Source organism: Beta vulgaris, chromosome 6 (assembly GCF_026745355.1).
Source record: "Beta vulgaris subsp. vulgaris cultivar EL10 chromosome 6, EL10.2, whole genome shotgun sequence".
Classification (NCBI taxonomy): domain Eukaryota; kingdom Viridiplantae; phylum Streptophyta; class Magnoliopsida; order Caryophyllales; family Amaranthaceae; genus Beta; species Beta vulgaris.
In genome coordinates, this window is record NC_079207.1 from 42,656,242 (window position 1) to 42,678,034 (window position 21,793).

General features: G+C 34.5%; 2 protein-coding genes across 2 annotated transcripts in view; one reads left to right on the plus strand and one right to left on the minus strand.

The window, feature by feature from the left end:
- Positions 1–17,303, minus strand: part of LOC130591833 (uncharacterized) — a 42,102-nt gene extending 24,799 nt beyond the window's left edge. The window contains exon 1 of the mRNA XM_057395768.1: positions 17,157–17,303. Within this exon, the coding sequence (XP_057251751.1) occupies positions 17,157–17,303 (147 nt within the window). The remainder of the gene's footprint in view (positions 1–17,156) is intronic.
- Positions 17,304–20,762: 3,459 nt separating this feature from the next.
- On the plus strand, positions 20,763–21,557 carry LOC104896836 (uncharacterized). Its single transcript, XM_010683629.2, has one exon. It carries the CDS (start codon positions 20,763–20,765, stop codon positions 21,555–21,557), a length of 795 nt encoding a protein of 264 aa, XP_010681931.1.
- Positions 21,558–21,793: the final 236 nt, after the last annotated feature.

A 21,793-nucleotide genomic window follows, 5' to 3' on the forward strand; every position in this document is an offset into this window, starting at 1 on the left:
TTCCAAACTTTTCATATATGAACTAATCATCCAAATATATAGCTTCCAACCGATATGCAGGAAATCATCATCAACAAAGTAAAGCAAGAAAACTTCAACAGCTGGTATATCAATTTCCTACATCCGAAAAAATATCCCCTATAGCATTTGGCGACATGGGGACGACTATATTAATATTTTCATATTACCAAACTGGAGGATTCTTTATATCCATAAAGACATTCAAAAAACTGATCCATATTTTCAATTATGGAAATATGGCTTGGTAAGGAAATTTTACGAAGTACCAGAACCAGACTACGAATTTTCCAAGAGTTCACAAAATTCCAGCAATATATATTTTCAATAGTATGTTCTCTTCAAAGGAAAGAGTGGATTTATGAAGAAGTCATTTGCGCCAACATCGAAATGGTGGACGGAAAAATCAAACTAGCCCACTACTTCATACTCATTAATATAGTAAAGTGTGACCTTTATTGCAAAGATCCCGCTGTCTTACATCCAACTGAAGCAAGAGCATATGGGTTTTTCTACATCATCCGCAAAATTGAAGAATTAATCCGGAAAAATGACAAAGACCCTGTTACTTTTATCCATTGCGGAAATACAACAGTTGTTTTTCCTACATGGCTACAAGAGTATTTCATTACTGGTGTTAACCACTCTGAACCATTAACTCCATATTTATCTCAACTCAGAGCTGGCAAATTTCTCTCTCAAGAAGGCAAGATACTCTTATTCAAATTATTAGAAAATTGTCCGCATGAACTTCCTGGAAAAAATTAGGACAATAAAAAATAAAAAGATCCCGCTAAGTGAATATCACTTAGGCAAAAATAAGGGACATATTTTACTAACATTTTCAATGCAGGTACTCCTATGACGACTCATCAAATATTCGGTATACCACCTGACTATCTGATGAATTGTACATCCATCACTCAAAGGCACAAAAGGACAATATCGCAAAAAGACAAAGGGATTATTCTACAAAATGAACAAAGGAATTCTACAAAGTACAAAGGCATCCACGCGCATGCACAAACCTACTCTACATAAAGCCAGCAAAAACCAAAAACTTCATTTAGGCACAATCCAAAAATCACAATCAAAGTTATCAGAAGAACACTTACAAAATACAAAGGTTACCAGATCAACTCAAAGCTACCAGATCAATTCAAAGAAAAAGCTGCGTCTGTCTGCATACGGCAATGTCTGCATACGACAATGTCTACATACGGCAAAACTTATCAAACGCAAGGCGGCGAAACTTATCAAATTAAACAAACAGAATCCATGTACTATAAATAGCATGTATTGTATCTCTATAGACATCAAGTGTTTTCTTCAGTACAAAAATTAGAGAGAAAAAATTAGGAATCTGTTACAAAAGCCTCTCGCTCAAAATTAGTTGTTACTCAATCCTTGTGTAAGTTCATTCAAAGTTCAATCAAAGTAAGTTATTATTCATATCTGCGTCTCTTTTAATTGCTTTCAACATCTGTTCGAACTATTCAAAATTTCTGTTCAAATTTTCAAAATCAAAAATAAATTTCAAAACTTTTATTTTCAAAGTTTTTATTAATCTTTTGACGAGATTAATTACTTACCAAACAATCCCCCTTTCGCTATATAATTAATCTGAACTATGTCCGAGACGGTCCATAACCCGTCAAGTCCTAGGGTGCATCTTGGTATCAGAGCCAAAAAATTTAAAGAAGAAGTTTGTGTTGATATTCCTAATGCATTTTGGGAAAGAAAAAAACATATGGTTTCACTCCCCTATGAAAAAGAATTTTCCGAAAAATCTATTCCTACTAAAGCAAGACCTATTCAAATGAATCAAGAAATGTTAGAATTTTGCAAGAAGGAAATTCAAACATTATTAGATAAAAAATTAATTAGACCATTTAAATCTCCTTAGAGTTGTGCTGCTTTTTATGTTATGAATCAAGCGGAAAAAGAAAGAGGGGTTCCTAGATTAGTAATTAATTATAAACCTCTTAATAAAGTCTTACAATGGATAAGGTCCCCGATCCCTAAAAAAAAGATTTATTGAGCCATCTTTTTAATGCAAAAATCTTCTCAAAGTTTGATATGAAAAGTGGATTTTGGCAAATTCAAATAGAGGAAAAAGAAAGATACAAAACCGCCTTCAATGTTCCTTTTGGACATTATGAATGGAACGTAATGCCTTTTGGATTAAAAAATGCTCCATCTGACTTTCAAAATATCATGAGTGATATTTTTAATCCTTATACTCAAAATATTATAGTCTATATTGATGATGTTCTAATATTTTCATATTCCTTAGATCAACATTTCCAACACCTTAATATTTTTTTACATGTTATGAAAAAGAATGGTTTAGTCGTATCTTTCCCTAAGATGAAAATATTTCAAACTAAAATACGGTTTTTTGGACATGATATTTTTCAAGGTACAAAGATGCACCCCAGGACTGGACGGGTTATGGACCGTCTCGGACGTAGTTCAGATTAATTATATAGCGAAAGGGGGACTGTTTCGTAGGTAATTAATCTCGTCAAAAGATTAATAAAAACTTTGAATATAAAAGTTTTGAAATTTATTTTTGATTTTGAAAATTTGAACAGAAATTTTGAATAGTTCGAACAGATGTTGAAAGCAATTAAAAGAGACGCAGATATGAATAATAACTTACTTTGATTGAACTTTGAATGAACTTACACAAGGATTGAGTAACAACTTATTTTGCGCGAGAGGCTTTTGTAACAGATTCCTAATTTTTCTCTCTAATTTTTGTACATGGATTCTGTTTGTTTATTTTGATAAGTTTCGCCGCCTTGCGTTTGATAAGTTTTGCCATATTTAGACATTGCCGTATGCAGACATTACCGTATGCAGACAGACGCAGCTTTTTCTTTGAATTGATCTGGTAGCTTTGAGTTGATCTGGTAACCTTTGTATTTTGTAAGTGTTCTTCTAATAACTTTGATTGTGATTGTTGGATTGTGCCTAAATGAAGTTTTTGGTTTTTTGTGGCTTTATGTGGAGTGGGTTTGTGCATGCCCGTGGATGCCTTTGTACTTTGTAGAATTCCTTTGTTCATTTTGTAGAATAATCCCTTTGTCTTCTTGCGATATTGTCCTTTTGTGCCTTTGAGTGATGGATGTATAATTCATCAGATAGTCAGGTGGTATACCGGATATTTGATGAGTCGTCATAGGAGTACCTGCATTGAAAATGTTAGTAAAATATGTCCCTTATTTTTGCCTAAGTGATATTCACTTAGCGGGATCTTTTTATTTTTTATTGTCCTAATTTTTGGCAGCAAGTTCCTGCGGACAATTTTCTAATGATTTGAATAAGAGTATTTTGCCTTCTTGAGAGAGAAATTTGACAGCTCTGAGTTGAGATAAATATGGAGTTAATGGTTCAGAGTGGTTAACACCAGTAATGAAATACTCTTGTAGCCATGTAGGAAAAACAACTGTTGTATTTCCGCAATGGATAAAAGTAACAGGGTCTTTGTCATTTTTCCGGATTAATTCTTCAATTTTGCGGATGATGTAGAAAAACCATATGCTCTTGCTTCAGTTGGATGTAAGACAGCGGGATCTTTGCAATAAAGATCACACTTTACTATATTAATGAGTATGAAGTAGTGGGTTGGTTTGATTTTGCCGGCCACCATTTCCATGTTGGCGCAAATGACTTCTTCATAAATCCACTCTTTCCTTTGAAGAGAACATACTGTTGAAAATATATATTGCTGGAATTTTGTTAACTCTTGGAAAAATTCTGTGTCTGGTTCTGGTACTTCGTAAAATTTCCTTACCAAGCCATATTTCCATAATTGAAAATATGGATCAGTTTTTTGAATGTCTCTTATGGATATAAAGAATCCTCCAGTTTGGTAATATGAAAATATTAATATAGACCGTCCCCATGTTCGCCAAATGCTATAGGGGGATATTTTTTTGGATGTTAGGAATTGATATACCAACTGTTGAAGTTTTCGTGCTTTACTTTGTTGATGATGTTTTCCTGCATATCGGTTGGAAGCTGATATATTTGGATGATTAGTTCATATATGAAAAGTTTGGAAATTGTTTTATGTATTGCAGGTAAAGCATGAGTTTTGGCTGTTTGAGTGAGGTTATTGATAAGTCTTTTGTGGTGGGGGAAAGTTTTTTGAGTAAATCTTGAATACCTTGGGTATGAATTCTTCTTTTTTGTGTGAGGTATGGGTTTTTGGTTTTGGAACTGGAAGATGGTTGAGTTTTCTGCATCTGAAATAATTAAATGAGTAAATATGAATAAAACTTAATTTTGATTAATGAAAAATAATTTTTATGAGAATAAATCTTTTGAAATTCAACAAATATTATTACAACTTTTGACAAAACGGGGCTGACTCTTTTGAACAACAAGAGGTTCACTCATTATCTGATTTTATTTGCAGTAGATTATCTTCACTATGGTCAGTAAGATTATGTTTAGAGGAAGTTTCTGGTGAATATGAGGCTAAAATTTTTTGTTGAAGGTCTGAATCATGACCACATAATTCATTAATCTTTTGTTTTAAGTCACATTCGTTAGCCTTATGACCTACTCGTCCACATTTATAACAATAAATCGGTCTTTTGGAATCTATAATTTTCTTTGGTGGTCTGGTGGGTGCCTTAAAGTTCTTTTTATAATATGGGTCGTTATTAATAATTTTTTTAGTTGGTCGAAAATTTTCCCTATATCTCTTTTTATTGATGGCAGAGGGAGGTTGAATTTTGGGTAAACCAAAAGCAGCACAAAAACTTCCTAATTCTCTCGTCTTTCCTTTTTTTAGATGAATATTTACTTTGAATTGCTAATTCCTGACACAAAGCAATTGCTTCTTTTTTAACAAAGGAAAATATTTGCCCATAAGTCATACTATCATATGGAATTTCGTCTTTACCCGCACTTTCTCTTAATTATTAGAATATTCTTTGAGAAAATAGGGATGGAAGACCAGATATAAACCTTTCTTTCCAAAAAGATTGATTGCAATCACCTCTTCTAAAAATATTACTAAGGAATACATCTTTATACCATCGATAATCATCTTGTGTAGGACACCTAAGATTAGTAAGAACTACTTGGTTTGTTGACATTTCCTCCTTTGGATTACCAATAAAATGCATAGCAATCATATTAACATTTAATATTTCATATTCTGATTTTCCATCGATATTCCATTCATAAACTGCAGTTCCATCATATTGTGAGTCTCTGAATTTATGTCGTTCTTCATATTGAATATCAGGTGGCGTAGGTCTAGTATAATATACTAGAGACATTTTTCCAAAAACTATTATTTATTTTATTAATTTTATTTTCATCGTCATCATCTGAATTGATTGATTTATTTGAACTATATTTATCCAAAACATTAATATTATTAGTTGACTTGGAAGTACTTAAATTAGATAATTTTTCTTCAATCTTACTAATTAAAGGAGTTGTTTTTTCAGGTAAATTAAGAGATTTTTGACGATGTATAGGAATTCTTGAAGTATTAATATACGGAGCAGCTATGTCGAAGGGAAATTTTGTTTCCTTTTTATTTATAGATAAAGTTTCAATTTAGATGTAATGTCATCAATATCAGGAGATTTTTTTTTACTCTAGTTGCATAAATAATATTTCTATTTGTTTTGAAATGGTAGTGAGAAGTTGGTTTGAATAATTATTTTGGTGATTTATCTTTTTTATGTCACCTAAATTGAAGAGGAGAGTTGTCATCTTCTCTTCCTTTTTTAAAAGGAGCCATAACAAAAGATCCTTCATTATTATTAACTTGAATTTCAGTTAACGGAGGATGAATAGACTTAATTATACTTCCATCTTTTAAAGTCCAGTTTTGAATTAAACTACCTGTCATGTTTATTTGATTTTTATTAAAAGGATAAAATATATTATTTTTTATGGTGTAAGTTGAGAACCAGATGAAAAAAGGAATATTAATTTCTAATTTTTTCATATCAGAAATCCATTCTAGTCTGACGTGATTTCTAGCAACTTGATCAAAACATCCAAAGAACCAATCTTTTTTATCATTATTTTGTTTTGAATAAAAGTCATTATGAATATATTCTAAGTCTATTTGAAATTCCTTTTTAATAACATTAATAGAGGAAAAGGTAGGAGGTTTCATGGCTGAAGAAGTAGGTGAATTAGAATTAGTAGAAGATTCTCCTACTGGTTAGGTATTGGGTTTTATTAACGGAATTTTGAAGATTCTTCAAAATGTAAATTTTTTGAAGCAGACGTTTAGATTATTAAAGAATTATCTTCATACGAAGATCGAGCTTTTTAATAAGAGAATGATGGTCTAGCTCTTTCATAATTAGTACCTAACTTTATTATTACTTGACCATGAGGTTCTTCTATAATTTGATCAATTTTCTTTTGAGTAATGTTTCTAGGAGGAGGATTATAATGAATTAAAAATTGTTTAGGAATAGTAATTTCATTCCATTTTAATTTTTTAGGAGTAAAGGTAGCCGCACTTTCAGTTTCAACTTTTAAGAGTATAGTTTCATCTATAGTGGGATGAAGTAAACATTTTGGATTAAGTTGAGAAGATAAAAGTCTAAATTAGACACGGTAAATTAATGCAAAATTTTTAACATATTCCCTAAATTGTACAGTTGAATTATTTGAAAGATGGACATCTAGAACTAAAGTGTCTAGTATCCATGGATCGGTTAAGTCTACCGTAAAGTTTGGACAACAATTAATGTAGATTGGGCCATTACAAATATTAGTTTGAATCATAGCTAAAAGGGAATCTTTATAGCCAACTAAGCGGTTATCTCTTAGAGCTATGTATATTGGACAATCCAGACCTTCTGTAGACAGTGGTTTTAAGGCTATTTGAATCATACCAAAATGAATATACCTATATGTTTTCAAGTATTTATGTATAGATGTCTTATTAAGTAATTTAATACTATGAAATTCCTGATTTAAACTCGTAGTTTCCTCATGATGCTTAATAGAAAAAGCTGTTTTAAAATCAAGTTTTCCTATTTGATAAATTGTATCGATATGTTTCCTAGGTGTAGTCCAGTTTTGAAAATTAATCGGAAAAGATATTTCCTTACTTTGTACTATGTTTAAGTTATCACTATCATGTGAAAATAACTTTCTAACAAAAGTAGCCATGATCATATAAAATATAATTTTGTGAGTTTAGTAGTTAAGAACTTGCACTAAGTGTTGGTCAGACATTGGTCAGCCCTTGTTAAATCTGTTGGTCAGCCGTTAAGAGGAGAAAAGGTGGACCGTCTCGGACGTAGTTCAGATTAATTATATAGCGAAAGGGGGGACTGTTTGGTAGGTAATTAATCTCGTCAAAAGATTAATGAAAACTTTCAAAATAAAAGTTTTGAAATTTATTTTTGTTTTTGAAAATTTGAACAGAAATTTTGAATAGTTCGAATAGATGTTGAAAGCAATTAAAAGAGACGCAGATATGAATAATAACTTACTTTTATTGAACTTTGAATGAACTTACACAAGGATTGAGTAACAACTAATTTTGAGCGAGAGGCTTTTGTAACAGATTCCTAATTTTTTCTCTCTAATTTTTGTACTGAAGAAAACACTTGATGTCTACAGAGATATAATACATGCTATATATAGTATATGGATTTTGTTTGTTTATTTTGATAAGTTTCGCCGCCATGCGTATGATAAGTTTTGCCGTATGTAGACATTGCCTTATGCAGACAGACGCAGCTTTTTCTTTGAATTGATCTGGTAGCTTTGAGTTGATCTGGTAGCCTTTTGTATTTTGTAAGTGTTCTTCTAATAACTTTGATTGTGATTTTTGGATTGTGCCTAAATGAAGTTTTTGGTTTTTTGTGGCTTTATGTGGAGTGGGTTTGTGCATGCCCGTGGATGCCTTTGTACTTTGTAGAATTCCTTTGTTTTTATTTTGTAGAATAATCCCTTTGTCTTTTTGCAATATTGTCCTTTTGTGCCTTTGAGTGATGGATGTACAATTCATCAGATATTCAGGTGGTATACCGGATATTTGATGAGTCGTCATAGGAGTACCTGCATTGAAAATGTTAGTAAAATATGTCCCTTATTTTTGCCTAAGTGATATTCACTTAGCGGGATCTTTTTATTTTTATTTATTTTTTTTTTAAAGAGAAAACTTTTCTTTTATTGTAAATAAGGATCTTGAGCACAAGGTCCTCCGAATGGGTCATCAGGTGAGGAATGGACAGATGATCCAGAAGAGTCGTCTGAATTTCGGATCGAGAGTTGTGTTTGTCTTTTGGGAAGCTTGATTTCTTTTTTGAGTAATTCAATTTTAGATTCTTGAATTTCTGGCTTCCTTGTTTTTTTTTTATTTTTGTGGAGTAGAAGGATTAGGAATTTCTTTGATTGCTTTGATAAGTTGATTATCTGCAACCATTTGATCTTGGACAGTCTTTAATGAGCAAAATTTGTCAATGGCAAATTTTTCCCACCATTTCATCTTGAATTCACGTACTAAAGACATGGGGAGTGGTGTTGGATACCACTGAATGATGTCATAAGACCAGCACATTATCCATGGAACATTAAATTCTCGATGAAATAAGAGACCTCTGGAATATGGAGTGTTGGTTTGTACATGAGTGGAGAAAAATTCATAAGATTTTTGTACCTCTATTGGCCATAGTTGTTGAGAACTTCCAAAATGGAGCCACCATTCGTAAAACCATATGGGGAAATTATTTGGACATTGAGGACAAATAGTGAAGAACCATGAATGATTAAATGCCCTGAGTAAGAATGCTCGAAACCACGCCATCTGATAATCAATGTAATTATATTCTTGTGGCTGGAAAGGGACCGAGAATTCTTTCGGAACATAAGCAGATATCCATTCAGTCTGTGGAATAATCTTTTTGATTTTGCATTTTGAATAGGCTATGTAATTTCCTTTTTCACTATGCTCAATTTCAACGGACTTGGTATCAACAAGTATGAATTCATAAAACCTTTGTGTTTTATAAGATGTTTCAGGCCGGTATTGACAGTTCATTGGGAAAAGAGAACTAGTAAATTTGATAAGTTCGGGAATTTGAGGAGTTTCTTTGAAACGTGTAAGGAGTAGGTGTTCTTTATGTGGTTTGGTGATGTATTTGTGGGTTTTATTTGAAAATCAAAAACTGATAATATAGCTTGCCATCTGGTGAAAATTTGTTTTGAAACAATATTTTGAACATCCTTTTGTGGTATTTCTTTAGCAGATTTGCAATCTATTCGTAATAAAAAAGTTTTATTATAGAGATCATCTTGAAATTTTGAAATACAAAGAACAATAGATAAAATTTCCTTTTTAATAGTTGAATAATTTTTTTGAGAACCTATCCATAGGCCGGAATGAAATCTAATTATTTGTTCATTTTTATTTTCAGGTAATTTTTGTTTAAGAATGCCTCCATAACCTATGTCGGATGCATCTGTTTCTACTATCATGAATGCATTGGGATTTGGTAGACCTAAACATGGAAGGGACTTGACTTTTTCTTTTAATGTTTGTATTATATGTGTATGTTTAGTGACCAAGCTGGAGGATTTTTTCGTAATCTTGATAAAGACATGAACAATATTGTCTTAGATTAGAAAAAAATCTGAAATATAATTAAGACATCCTAAAAATCTTTGTAATTGATTTTTGTCTTTAATTTCGTCTGGAAATTTATCAGTAAATTCTATAGCTCTATTAATCGGTTTTATAGTACCTTGAAAAATATCATGTCCTAAAAACCGTATTTTAGTTTGAAATATTTTCATCTTAGGGAAAGAGACGACTAAACCATTCTTTTTAATAACATGTAAAAAAGTATTAAGGTGTTTGAAATGTTGATCTAAGGAATCTGAAAATATTAGAACATCATTAATATAGACTATAATATATTGAGTATAAGGATTAAAAATATCATTCATGATATTTTGAAACTCAGATGGAGCATTTTTAATCTAAAAGGCATCACGTTCCATTCATAATGTCCAAAAGGAACATTGAAGGCGGTTTTGTATCTATCTTTTTCCTCTATTTGAATTTGCCAAAATCCACTTTTCATATCAAACTTTGAGAAGATTTTTGCATTAAAAAGACGGCTCAATAAATCTTTTTTATTAGGGATTGGGTACCTTCCATTGTAAGACTTTATTAAGAGGTTTATAATTAATTACTAATCTAGGAACCCCTCTTTCTTTTTCCGCTTGATTCATAACATAAAAAGCAGCACAACTCCAAGGAGATTTAGATGGTCTAATTAATTTTTATCTAATAATGTTTGAATTTCCTTCTTGCAAAAATTCTAACATTTCTTTATTCATTTGAATAGGTTGTGCTTTAGTAGGAATAGATTTTTCTGAAAATTCTTTTTCATAGGGGACTGAAACCATATGTTTTTTTCTTTCCCAAAAAGCATTAGGAATATCAGCACAAACTTCTTCTTTAAATTTTTGTTCTAAATCACATATTTTCTTTTGAATATAATGGCTTTTTAACTCCTTCTATTTTTAAGTATGATATTTCTTGTTGTAAAAGAGAAATTTGAGATTCTTTATTAGTTATTGTATTTACTTGTTGAAATATGACGAAGATTGTAATATAGCCAAATCCTTTTGGTAAACTGGTGCAAGAAATTGAAAAGATATTTTCTTTCCATAATATTAGTATGAACACCCTACGATCAACTGAGAAAGGATAAATTTGAGTAATAAAAGGAGACCAAGTATTATTTCATTATTTATATCCTTTACTAAAATGAATGTATTTTTAAAGCAATAACCTTGATTACAAATATATGCATTAGGGAGCTTATATTTTATTTTTAAAGGTTCACCATTAGCACTATGTAACTTTTCTGTTGTTTTTTTCATAGAAGATGCTAGGAATTAATCCTTCTCTTATACAATTTTGATCAGCTCCACTATCTACTAATGCTATAGTATTTAAATGAAAGTCATTACCTATTTTAAGTGAAATGAGAATATACCATTTTTGAAAATTTAAATTAGACTGTTTTATGCTTAATATCTCTGAAGTATGATATTTCACTCAAAGTTTCTCACACTTACAAGAGTTCACTCAAACCCTTTACCCAAAAATACAATTTGTAAGACAATGGAAGAGTAATAACTCGAATAAAATAAGTATGAATTCTCTTAGGAACGAGAGTGACTCTTAAGACAACTAAGAATATTTAGCTAAGTAAGACACAAAAGAATCTAAAATTTAGGTGCCTATTTATAGAGTACTTAGGCAAGACATAAACTATCCACTACTTAAGTCCATTATCCCAAGATGTCCATAACTTAATTAATTAATTAGTTTTTATAAAATATTTCTTGAGAAATAATTAACCCACTCACCCCACTACTTAGCTTAAAAATAAGAAGCAGTAAACATTACGTGATTGTAAATGCATGAGGAATAATTAATCCAATTAAATTAATTTAGACTTTGGGAGAAATTAATTAATCCCACTAACCACTAACTACAAACTTGTAGCAGTAGAGATTAGACATGAAAACCGATTTTTTGAGGAGTAATTAAAACATTTACTTTAAATAGTATTTAGGAAAATATCTTTATAATAAAGTAATCAAAACCGAAAATCATATTTGAATATAAAACGAAAATCGTTTTATAACCGAAAATTATATTTGATTTTGAAAACAAAATCTTTTGGTTTAATTAATTAAAATATAAAAGATAATTGTAACAGCCCGAATTTCCCGACCAGCTTACAAAGGATTAAGCACAGCGAAAGAGACTCTAGTCGAGGTAACTCGGACTATTACCATCACACTCACCGAACTATATCGGAGAGTGTGGAACTCAATTCCCAACTCTATTCAAATAAATTAACTATTATAACTACGCTCTGATTCTCAGACTCTATTCCCATAAATTTCTATAGAAAATCCGGCAGAGTTTCCTTTGAAAATAGGACAACGTTAAAGCGAAAAATGATTTAAACCTGTTTGCAAATTCAATTTATAATACATCCAAATCCCAAAGCTCAACAACCTCAACGCTTTCGCGGAGCAGCAAACCAATAGAGAATCAGGAACACTAACTAGCGACTCTTAAATGTAGAAATAAATTATAGATTATAAACAATTAACTATTACAAAGTCAAGCGTCCTCACTTCGATAGTAACTATAATACTGCTCCAGCTTGTATTAGCTTCAACTTGCAAAAGGATAACTCACGGCTTCAACCTGAAACATTTAGGAAAACTGCCACCCACCAAGTGACAGGCCACAGAAATGACAAAACAACATATACATATCAGCAAAGCTGAGTACTAACCCGTAAACAAGAGTAACACATGCTTTGGTGGTTTTTACTTGAAAACGACTCTTACACAATCAACATAAGTTCAACAATCACACAAAGTATCATACCATACTTAGCAGTAATATTCTTGTTGAACAAACATATTACATTTCCAAATTCCACGTTCCATAATACTTCATCAATCATATAGTAACAAAATTCAATAAGATGACTCTCAACAATGACACGTTTCTATATTTTCATTTAATAAACCTTTCAACTCAGTTACTATATTTTTCCAAAATCAGATCGTTTGGCATGAACGCGAGTGGAGAGGGGTACCACACAATACCAGCTATCTCCAAACTAGTGAGGGTCATCACCCAGCCTTTTATTGTTATGCTTGCAGACTTACCCGGACATGTCTATAACCCAGGAATTCGCCCCTCCTGGAAGGCAACAGTAGGGACTCTACCCCCCTAACTCGGGTGCCTATTCATGCCTCACTTTCATATTTATAAAATAAGATATTTAATGATTTACACTTTAATCCTCAATACTCATAACATGACACCATATTCGACCTTATCTGGTCTTAACTCATATCGGAATCATTTCCTCATTATCGTACCAAATCATATTTTAAGAAACATAGTATTTTCAAAAACTCCAATGTGAACAAAAGATATTTTATAATAATCCAATAGCAATTCACAACTAACTCATAGAGATGCATCATAATCATGGGCATTACTATAAACGATATATGATATCTAATATTCATATAACGCACAAGGAGCATTTAAATATATATTGCTGAACATAAAGGTTACATCCACTCTATAACAATTATGCGAAACCTCAAAGCATGATGACTTGATTTCCCATGTCATCTTGAATTATATACGTCTACATAGCCATCCTCCAACAATCACCTCAAAATAACATTGATAATCAATAACCAAAATTAGACTAATCTAAACTATAAAACGTAATCGTAACTGATTCCCAATTCACACGTTATCAACCTTTAACATTCTAATTTCCTTAATCCTTAATTAATATCGATCTATAACTTCGATGATATTAGCTACATCGACTTGCATCCCAATTCATAATCACAATTCTAAATTATACAACTAAACAAACTAAACATAACTCGCAACCTTACCTAAATCAATAACATAATTTGGCTACAAACAAATATATTGGGAATATAAAGCTAAACATAAATAAACCTCAATCAACTGATTTTTATCTTGCATTCAAATCCTTAATCAATCGAATAACAATTCCAACATTATTATCTCCTTCATAATTCCCAATGATACTCCATCCAAAATCATCCTCCAATAATCAAGACTATTAAAGTAATTAGCAACTTGTATCCAACCTAGTCATTTCCCCTGTATATAACCATAATCGTCTAACTCTTATAAATACATATTTGAAATCGATATATATATGCTTTTCAAATTCCAATTATCAACATAAACACAACTGGTAGTAATTAATCATGTCAACAAATCCCACAACAATATTACTAAGTCTCTTAGTTAGAATTAACTAACGAGAATTAACCAAAAACACACAACTCAAGTTTCATCGATCATAGGTTGATTATAAGTAACAAAATATAATCCAAGTTATACCATTAGCTGAGTTCTTATTAACATAATCAGTAATAAAAACAAGTACAGATCATACTCATGGTCATACATAGCGAGTTTATCTCATTAAAACAATTTCATTATCTAAGTGGGACTTCTTCAAAGTAAATCTTAACTTACTTTGATTATGTAATCAAACACACACACTAATACACTTTAGTGAATTACTAGTCAAATAAACCGACTTTATTATCTTATTCCGTTTAAAGTTATCAAACTAAAATACTTTATTAACCACATCTTCATTAATCGAATCCATAGTTAATAAAACTAACTCAAGTACTCTTCACATTACTAATAAGGACTAGTTAATTCTCTTTCTAACTTAATAGGAGAAAACTAATTAAATTAACTCAATCAACTTTCTTAATTAAGACTGTCTCACGAGTCTAATTACAAATCTTTGATAAGGAGACAATGACACTAATATATTCAACTACACTAACAAATTCCATTAGTCGGATTAAGTTCAGGTTATAAAGAGTCAATCAAACTAACTTACTCATTTAGTACTCCCCAATATAACTAGGATAAAGATTAGTGGTAAAATTATTTAACAAAAATGGCTTGGAACTTATAACGTCATTTCCTAGATTTCAATTTTAACAAACTCAACTCCAAACCACATACGTAAATGAAACACTCACCTACCATGGCTTCTCTTTACTCGTTTCAAGAATAATTGAATTAAAAGAATTATTTGTAGGCAAAATTGATCTAGTTTGCTAAGGCTACAAAACCCAATGATACCATAAACTGATTTTATACTCTAAAGAATCAAATTAGTAATTAGGTACTCTTAGAATTGACAACAACAACAGCACAACAACAGTACACCACCAAGCATTAAACCAACAACAACATATCTTCCTCATCATCATCAACAACCACAACAACAACCAAGACAACACTTACATCCACTAGGAGTAACACCAACAGTAGCAACAACGACAAATAACAACTTGAACTTGAATCACTAATCAAGAATTCTGAAATTTAAAGAAAAATAGACAAGAGGTGTGTACCTCTGCTTAAGTAGAGCAGGGACGGAAACAAAGCACAAGAGGGGAGCTGAGCTCCGGCGGTTCGTCGCGGCAAAGGACAACAACACAGCAGCGGCGACGAAGACGACACTTTGCTCGTGGCAGCGGCACCGACCAACCGTAAGTATCAACGGCAACACCGACAACCAAGAGGAAGGAGAAAACTGCAAGCAGGGAAAACAGAGAAGGGAGAAGTGTCGCGGGATCTCTGGCAGCCTCAGAAAACACCGGCGAGGCGCGATGCAGGTGAACGAGAGAACCCGAAGGTTCACTGGGAGGAGAGAGAGAGAACAGTGGTGTGGCGGCTTGCGAGCAGCACCACACGCACGGCAAGAAGATCGGCGAGGAGGGGCGCAGCTCGGGTGAGCATAAGACGCCGACGAACAGAACAGGCGAACAGAGGAGAGAGGCACGAATGGGGTTGGGGTTTCACTGGGGTTTGGGTTTTCGGGTTTTCATCAATTGGGGTTTTGGGATCTTTTGAGAGAAATTACGAGAGAAAGAAGGAAGGGGGGTTTATTAAACCCTTTAGCCGACTAAAATAAATGGAAGGAAGGAAAACCGACTTTGGTTTCCTATTTGGCCAAATACCACTCAACTTAGTCGCACATAAGACCCAAAATAATTTTAATAGTAATATTAATAATAAAAATAATCTCATATAATTAAATAAATAAATATATTGCAAACACGACAATATAATTCACATTCCACCTCTCAATTAAAATAAGAATTTTCGAAACATAATTAACTTAATAATTATAATTAGCATTTTAATAAAGGCTCTTAAAAACAGGGCTATTACAATAATATTTAAAAGGTTTAATATTATCCTAATTAAATCAGAAAATCATTTAACAAACTAATAACAAACTCCCTAAAATAGTGGATCTAGTCAAAACTAACCTAGGACTCCTAACTAACAAGTTGGGCGCACAAATAATGTTAGGCACACCACTTAGGAAATATTAGGTGTTCCTTAAGTCGTTTCTAAGTCTTTTCCTTAACCTTGATCCTAACTGTACCAGTGTCTATTCCTTTCATGAGAACAAAACCAAACTCCGTTTGAGAATTCACCACAAACTAAATTGAGCATTCACTCAACCTTAACAAGAAGATGTTAAATACATCCTAATGTATTCTAATCTTCACTCCAAGCTTGATACTTCATCGTTCGACCATCTTCACTTCGATCTTTGATTAATTCTCCATTTTAATCTTCGATCAAGTATTCTCTTTGCTCGAGAATGAATTACCTAGCAACAACATAAATAAAATACAATATGTCTTTTGTGGTTAAGTCATCTTCAAAACTCAAGGGTCAACGATTTCCCCCTTCTTGAAGATGGCAACAAAAAGGCATATACAATATAATATAGTTAAATTTTAATAGACTTTTGAATAACTAAGAGAAAAATACGATTATAAATAAACTTGGGAACATGAAACATGGCGAGAAAAAATTATTTACTCTTTTTTCCTTTCTCTTTCCCCCTTTGGCATCTTCAAAAGCATTATTCCACGATTTCGAAACGATGAAATTTATCTATCAAAACACATCACACCACCAAACTTTGTTAGAAACAATTTGGTTAGTACAAGCGAATAAAGCATTCAACTCTCAAAAACCGCAATCCAAGAATATTAGACATTCAAGAGACGCACACATTCATCAACTTAGAAGTATCATATTAATATTGTTCCACTGTAGCATGGGAAGGAAAGAAAGAAAAACTACACACACAAAAAAATTGTTCCCATAATAAGAAAAATACACTAGGAAGAGTGTTTAAGGCTTATGAGAGAGAGTTGTTCGACCACTTCTTCCACCACATCATCTAACTTGATCATCACTTCCTTATGATTGCTTTCAACGGTTTTATGAAGCTTGAACACGATATCCTCCAAATTCGTCAACTTCTTGTTCATCATCTGGAGGGTCGTGGTCATATCTCCAAGTTGCTCCATAATCATTTTTTGACCTTTTAAAGCTTTGTCCACCTTTTGTCAACCATCTTCTTCCCTTTTTCCTTTTCTTTTTCTTCTCTTTGTTTTTCTTTTTCGATTTTTTCAATTTTTTCAGTTTTTCTTTTCTTTTTCTTTTCCTTCTCCACCTCAATTTCAGTTTCATCATCCTCTTCTCCATCACATTCATCTTCTTCCTCATCATCATCCACAGTTGCTCTGCCTTTAACCACATCGCCATCAATAATACACATATTCAAATTATGCAAGGCCCTAGCATTCAACAAATTTCCCATTGTCATACCAATATTAGGAACTCCGTTAAGCTTCACATTGAACTTAATTAGAATTTCCATAACCAGAGCTCCATAGCCAACAACAAACCCGTTTTCAATACAATGACTCATGTGTTGAATCATTAAAGATGGAAAATTAATTGGTTTATGGGAAGCTAGCAATGAATGTAAATCAAATCTAACATGCCAACTCGAGCACGTTTAGAAAGGCGAGGCAAAAGGGCTTTCTTGAGAATGTGGAAAAGTATTTTGTGGTAAGGGGAAAGGAGATTGTGATCAAGAAAAGTAGTACCTCGTTTACCTCCATATTTCAGAATAAGTTTCATCAAAAGAGATATATGGAAAGGGGTAAGAACCTCGTTGTTTCTTGAAGTAAACATCGGTTCCCATCACAGGAACACCCAATAGATTTCCCAAAAATTCAACATTAAAATCAATTTGGGTTCCGCTAACAAGAGTAGAACAATTCCCTTCTTCATCAATTGAAAAATTATTAGAAAATTCATCCATAAGTTTGAGAACTAGACATTGGTCATATCAATTTTCAAAGAGGTGCTCCTAATCTTGAAAATCAAATCAAGCAATTGGTTAAAAGTGACCCTTCTACACCAAGTAAAATCAACACATAAACCAAGAACATATCGAGATGCGATTGATTTCCTTTTCGCAATCTTGGTTGTTCCTCTCACAGGAACAACATGTTTCTCTCACAGGAACAACATGTTCCTCTCACAGGAACAACATGTTCCTCTCACAGGAACAACATGTTTCCCCTCAATCTTTGCATGTGATTCTTCAACTTCCATCTCCGTTGTTTCTTCACTTTGTTTCCTTTTTCTCAAGATCCTTTTTGGTGGATTTGGTGAGATGTCCATGGGAGTTGGAGATTCGGTGTGTGTGGAAGAGGGAGAGGGTTTTTCGAGTTTTTGGTTAGTGAGAGAGTGAGGAGTTTTTATGATGTTCATGTTTGTGAAGGGGGGACGATTTTATTAAGATGAAGAGGTGCAATTTTGGTTTAGTGGGAAAGCTTGGGAGTAATTAATGGAAGAAGATGTAAAAAAATTTACTTAATCGTGTATTGTACACGGTTTGAGGAGAGAGAAAAAATAAAGAAAATTAAATAAAGAAATTAAAGATAATTACAAGATAATATTTCCTAACTAATTTGAGAGATATTAGGAAAGAATAAAGGGAGTAAAGTCAGATTTTTAGGAAAAAAAATCTGAATAGAATATTTTTTGGATTTTTAATTTGAATTTCGAAAATTGAAGGAAATCCTAGATCTAATACGCTAGGAACATCGTTCGGGAACAACAAATGGCAGCAACGAATTTTGCTACTTTGGAACGCAATTAATCCTTTAATCCCTTATTAACTCTTAAGGCATAGAATTGTCTTAGGAACACTACGGGTAATATTATTGGACCTTGGTGAGCAGTTTTCAAACATTTTCACTTATACATATAAAAGTTTTGATGCATTTAAACAAATAAAAACATCAAATTTATTCACATACATGATGCGAAAGAGTCAAACCAATAGGGAGAAAGATTACAACAATTATTTCAACTTAATCAAGCCAAGTTCAAGTCTCAGTGTAATACTCAGTTTTTCGAATCTATCTCTATTTAAGGGCTTAGTTAGAATATCAGCAATCTGATGCTCACACTAGTAGAATAAATGCTTGTTGCTGATGCGCTCATTAAGTAGCCTATTGCGGCAGTTTTGGCCACGCAGCAATTAAGGGGGCAGCAATAGGTAAATAATATATTGCTGCGGTTTTTAACCGCAGCAATATTTCAACATATTGCTGCGGTTTCTAGCCAAAACCGCAGCAATACATTTAGTATTAAAAAAGTACAACGTATTGCTGCGATTTTGGCTAGAAACCGAAGAAATATGTTGAAATATTGCTGCGGTTGTTGCCCAAAACTGCAACAATAGGTCCAGGTAGAGGTAATTTTATTTTTTTTTGTATTTTGCAATCAAATTTGAAATATTTAAACCAAACAACTACCCCATCCACTATCCACCAGATTGAACTTGATAAAATGACATGACTAATACATTAACTAAATAATACAAAAAATAAAGTAAAATGGAAGAAACAAATAACAGTAAAATGGAAAAAACAATAACACTAAAATGGAAAAAAACAATAACAGTAATAGTAAAATGGAAAAACCAAAAAATAAAGTAAAATGGAAAAGCAAAAATAAATAAACAATAACTGTTTGGGCCCAATCTTGCCTGGTGGGCTATTGCATGACCCAAGGCTCCAAGTCCTCCGGCCAGCGTGGAAGTTCCCCAGTGAGACCCACCCGCCTTAAATTCCGTGCCAGCATGGCAGGGCAACCTTCACACATTTCAACACCTATAAATACTGGGTAGATCCCCATTTATTGAGGTAAGGATTTCTAGACATTCCACTTCACAAATCCCAATTAATCCACATCAACTGACTTAATCGTTGGAGGGGGGATCCCGGATCCACCCCCGGGGTAGTCTAACTCTCGTCTTGTGCAGGTCTCCCAGCCGTCTCCGAGCATCCGGCCATCTGTAACCCTAATCTCGATCCATCCCACATAATACAAGTTTTTACCCGAAACAGGTTGGCGCCGTCTGTGGGGACTTCGAACTAAAGGCCATGGCCGTCACCCGGAGAAACCGAAGGAGAGAAAGGGCTCCCGTCCCCTCTAATCACTCGAGAGCGCCATCTTCGAGGTGGCCGACGAGACAGCGGGTAACCCCCGACAGGCTCCTATCCTCTCGGCCCGCAACCAGCACATCCTCGAGGAGATCAACCCTCGAGAGGCGGTAAGTGCAGTTAACCTTGGAGCGCCTCGAGTTAGGACAGCTCCAACCCCAGTGGGTCCTCCGCGACTCCAGCAGACCAGTCCAAACCCGGTCACCCAGCAGGACCTTCAGCAGCTGGGCGACCGCCTCAGCGACAACTTCGAGCGTGGCCTTCGAGCTTTGATACTGAACTTCCAAGTAGGGGGAGAAGGTACCTCGAACAGGCCTCCTCTGCCTCCTATGCCTCGACTTGTGCTCAACCGTAATCGAGCGGAGAACCTCGTACGACGCCAGGTCATAGCCCTCAATCCCTCGAACTCACCACGGGTGTCTCAACGCGCCACTCAGGCCGCCCCCAACAAAAGGGACGCGCGACATGTGATCAATGAGCGTTACCTGAGGAACGGTAACCGTGACGCCTGAGAAGTCCTGAACGAATAACGAGCGCAGTCAAGAGCGAGAAGTACTCCTCCCAGCCCTAACCGGGAGCAGATGGAACCTCGAGAGAGGAAACCTCGGGAAAGGGAACCTCGGGAAAGGGAACCTCGGGAGAAGGATCCCCAAGATCAGAGGGAGCCTTAAAAGGAGAAAGAGCCTCGACATTGATGGGGTCATAGACAGCGGGCTTCGAGCTCCAAGTCGAGTCAAGAGTCGGAAGTACAAATGGGGAACCTAGGGTTCTCCACGCCCTTCGACGAAAACATCATGAGGGCTCTCACCCCTCGAAAGGTTAAAGTTCCCCCTATCGATCATTACGATGGGACAACTGATCCTATCGATCATCTGGCTGCCTTTAAAGCGCAAATGAGCGTTCTAACCAGCAGTGAGGCAGCATGGTGCAAGTTCTTCCCGACCACTCTAAAGGGCTTGGCCTTAACCTGGTTCACCGAGCTTCCTTTCGGGAGTATATCGAGTTTCACTGCCCTTGAGACAGCTTTCAAACAGAACTTCATTGCGGGAAGAAGACATCGGAAGACCAGTATCCACCTCATGTCGATCAGACAACGGAGGGAAGAAGACCTAGCTGACTATATCAAGAGATTCAACGAAGAGTCACTCAAAGTTTCCGATCTACAGAACAGCGTCGCGTTCACCGCGCTCATGTCTGGGTTATATCCCTCGAGTAGGTTCACGCTAAAGCTCGCGGAGAGTGAGGCCTCGTCATTCTCAGAAGCCATGAACCTAGCTCAGAAGTTCATTCAGGCCTCCGATATTAGTAAAATGCACGAGGAGCCTAGCTCCGGAAAGAAAAAGCACGAGTACACCCCTCGAGCGGACAACCCCAGAGATGTCCCTCGGAAAGAGAAAGACAAGAAGCCTCGATTAGAAAACCACTGGAATGACCCCCAGTACAACCTGAATCAAAGAGAGATCTACTTGGATATCAAAGGGAAGTATCCCTTGCCGAAGCCCAATCCCATCCGAACATCAGCCAGCAAGCGAGATAAGAGGCTCTAGTGTGAGTTCCATCACGATTTTGGTCACACCACGCGTGAATGTCGAGAATTCAAGAGAGCACTAAACAAGCTAGCCGACGAAGGGAAAATGAATCGATATCTGAAGGATCCAAAAGAAAAGAAAGTCGAACCCCGCCAGGAAAAGCATACTCGAAGTGACGAGACTGCAGGGTACGTTAACGTCATTGCAAGAGGGTTCGCCTCAGGCGGCTTAATCAGCCGCTCTCGCAAGAAGCA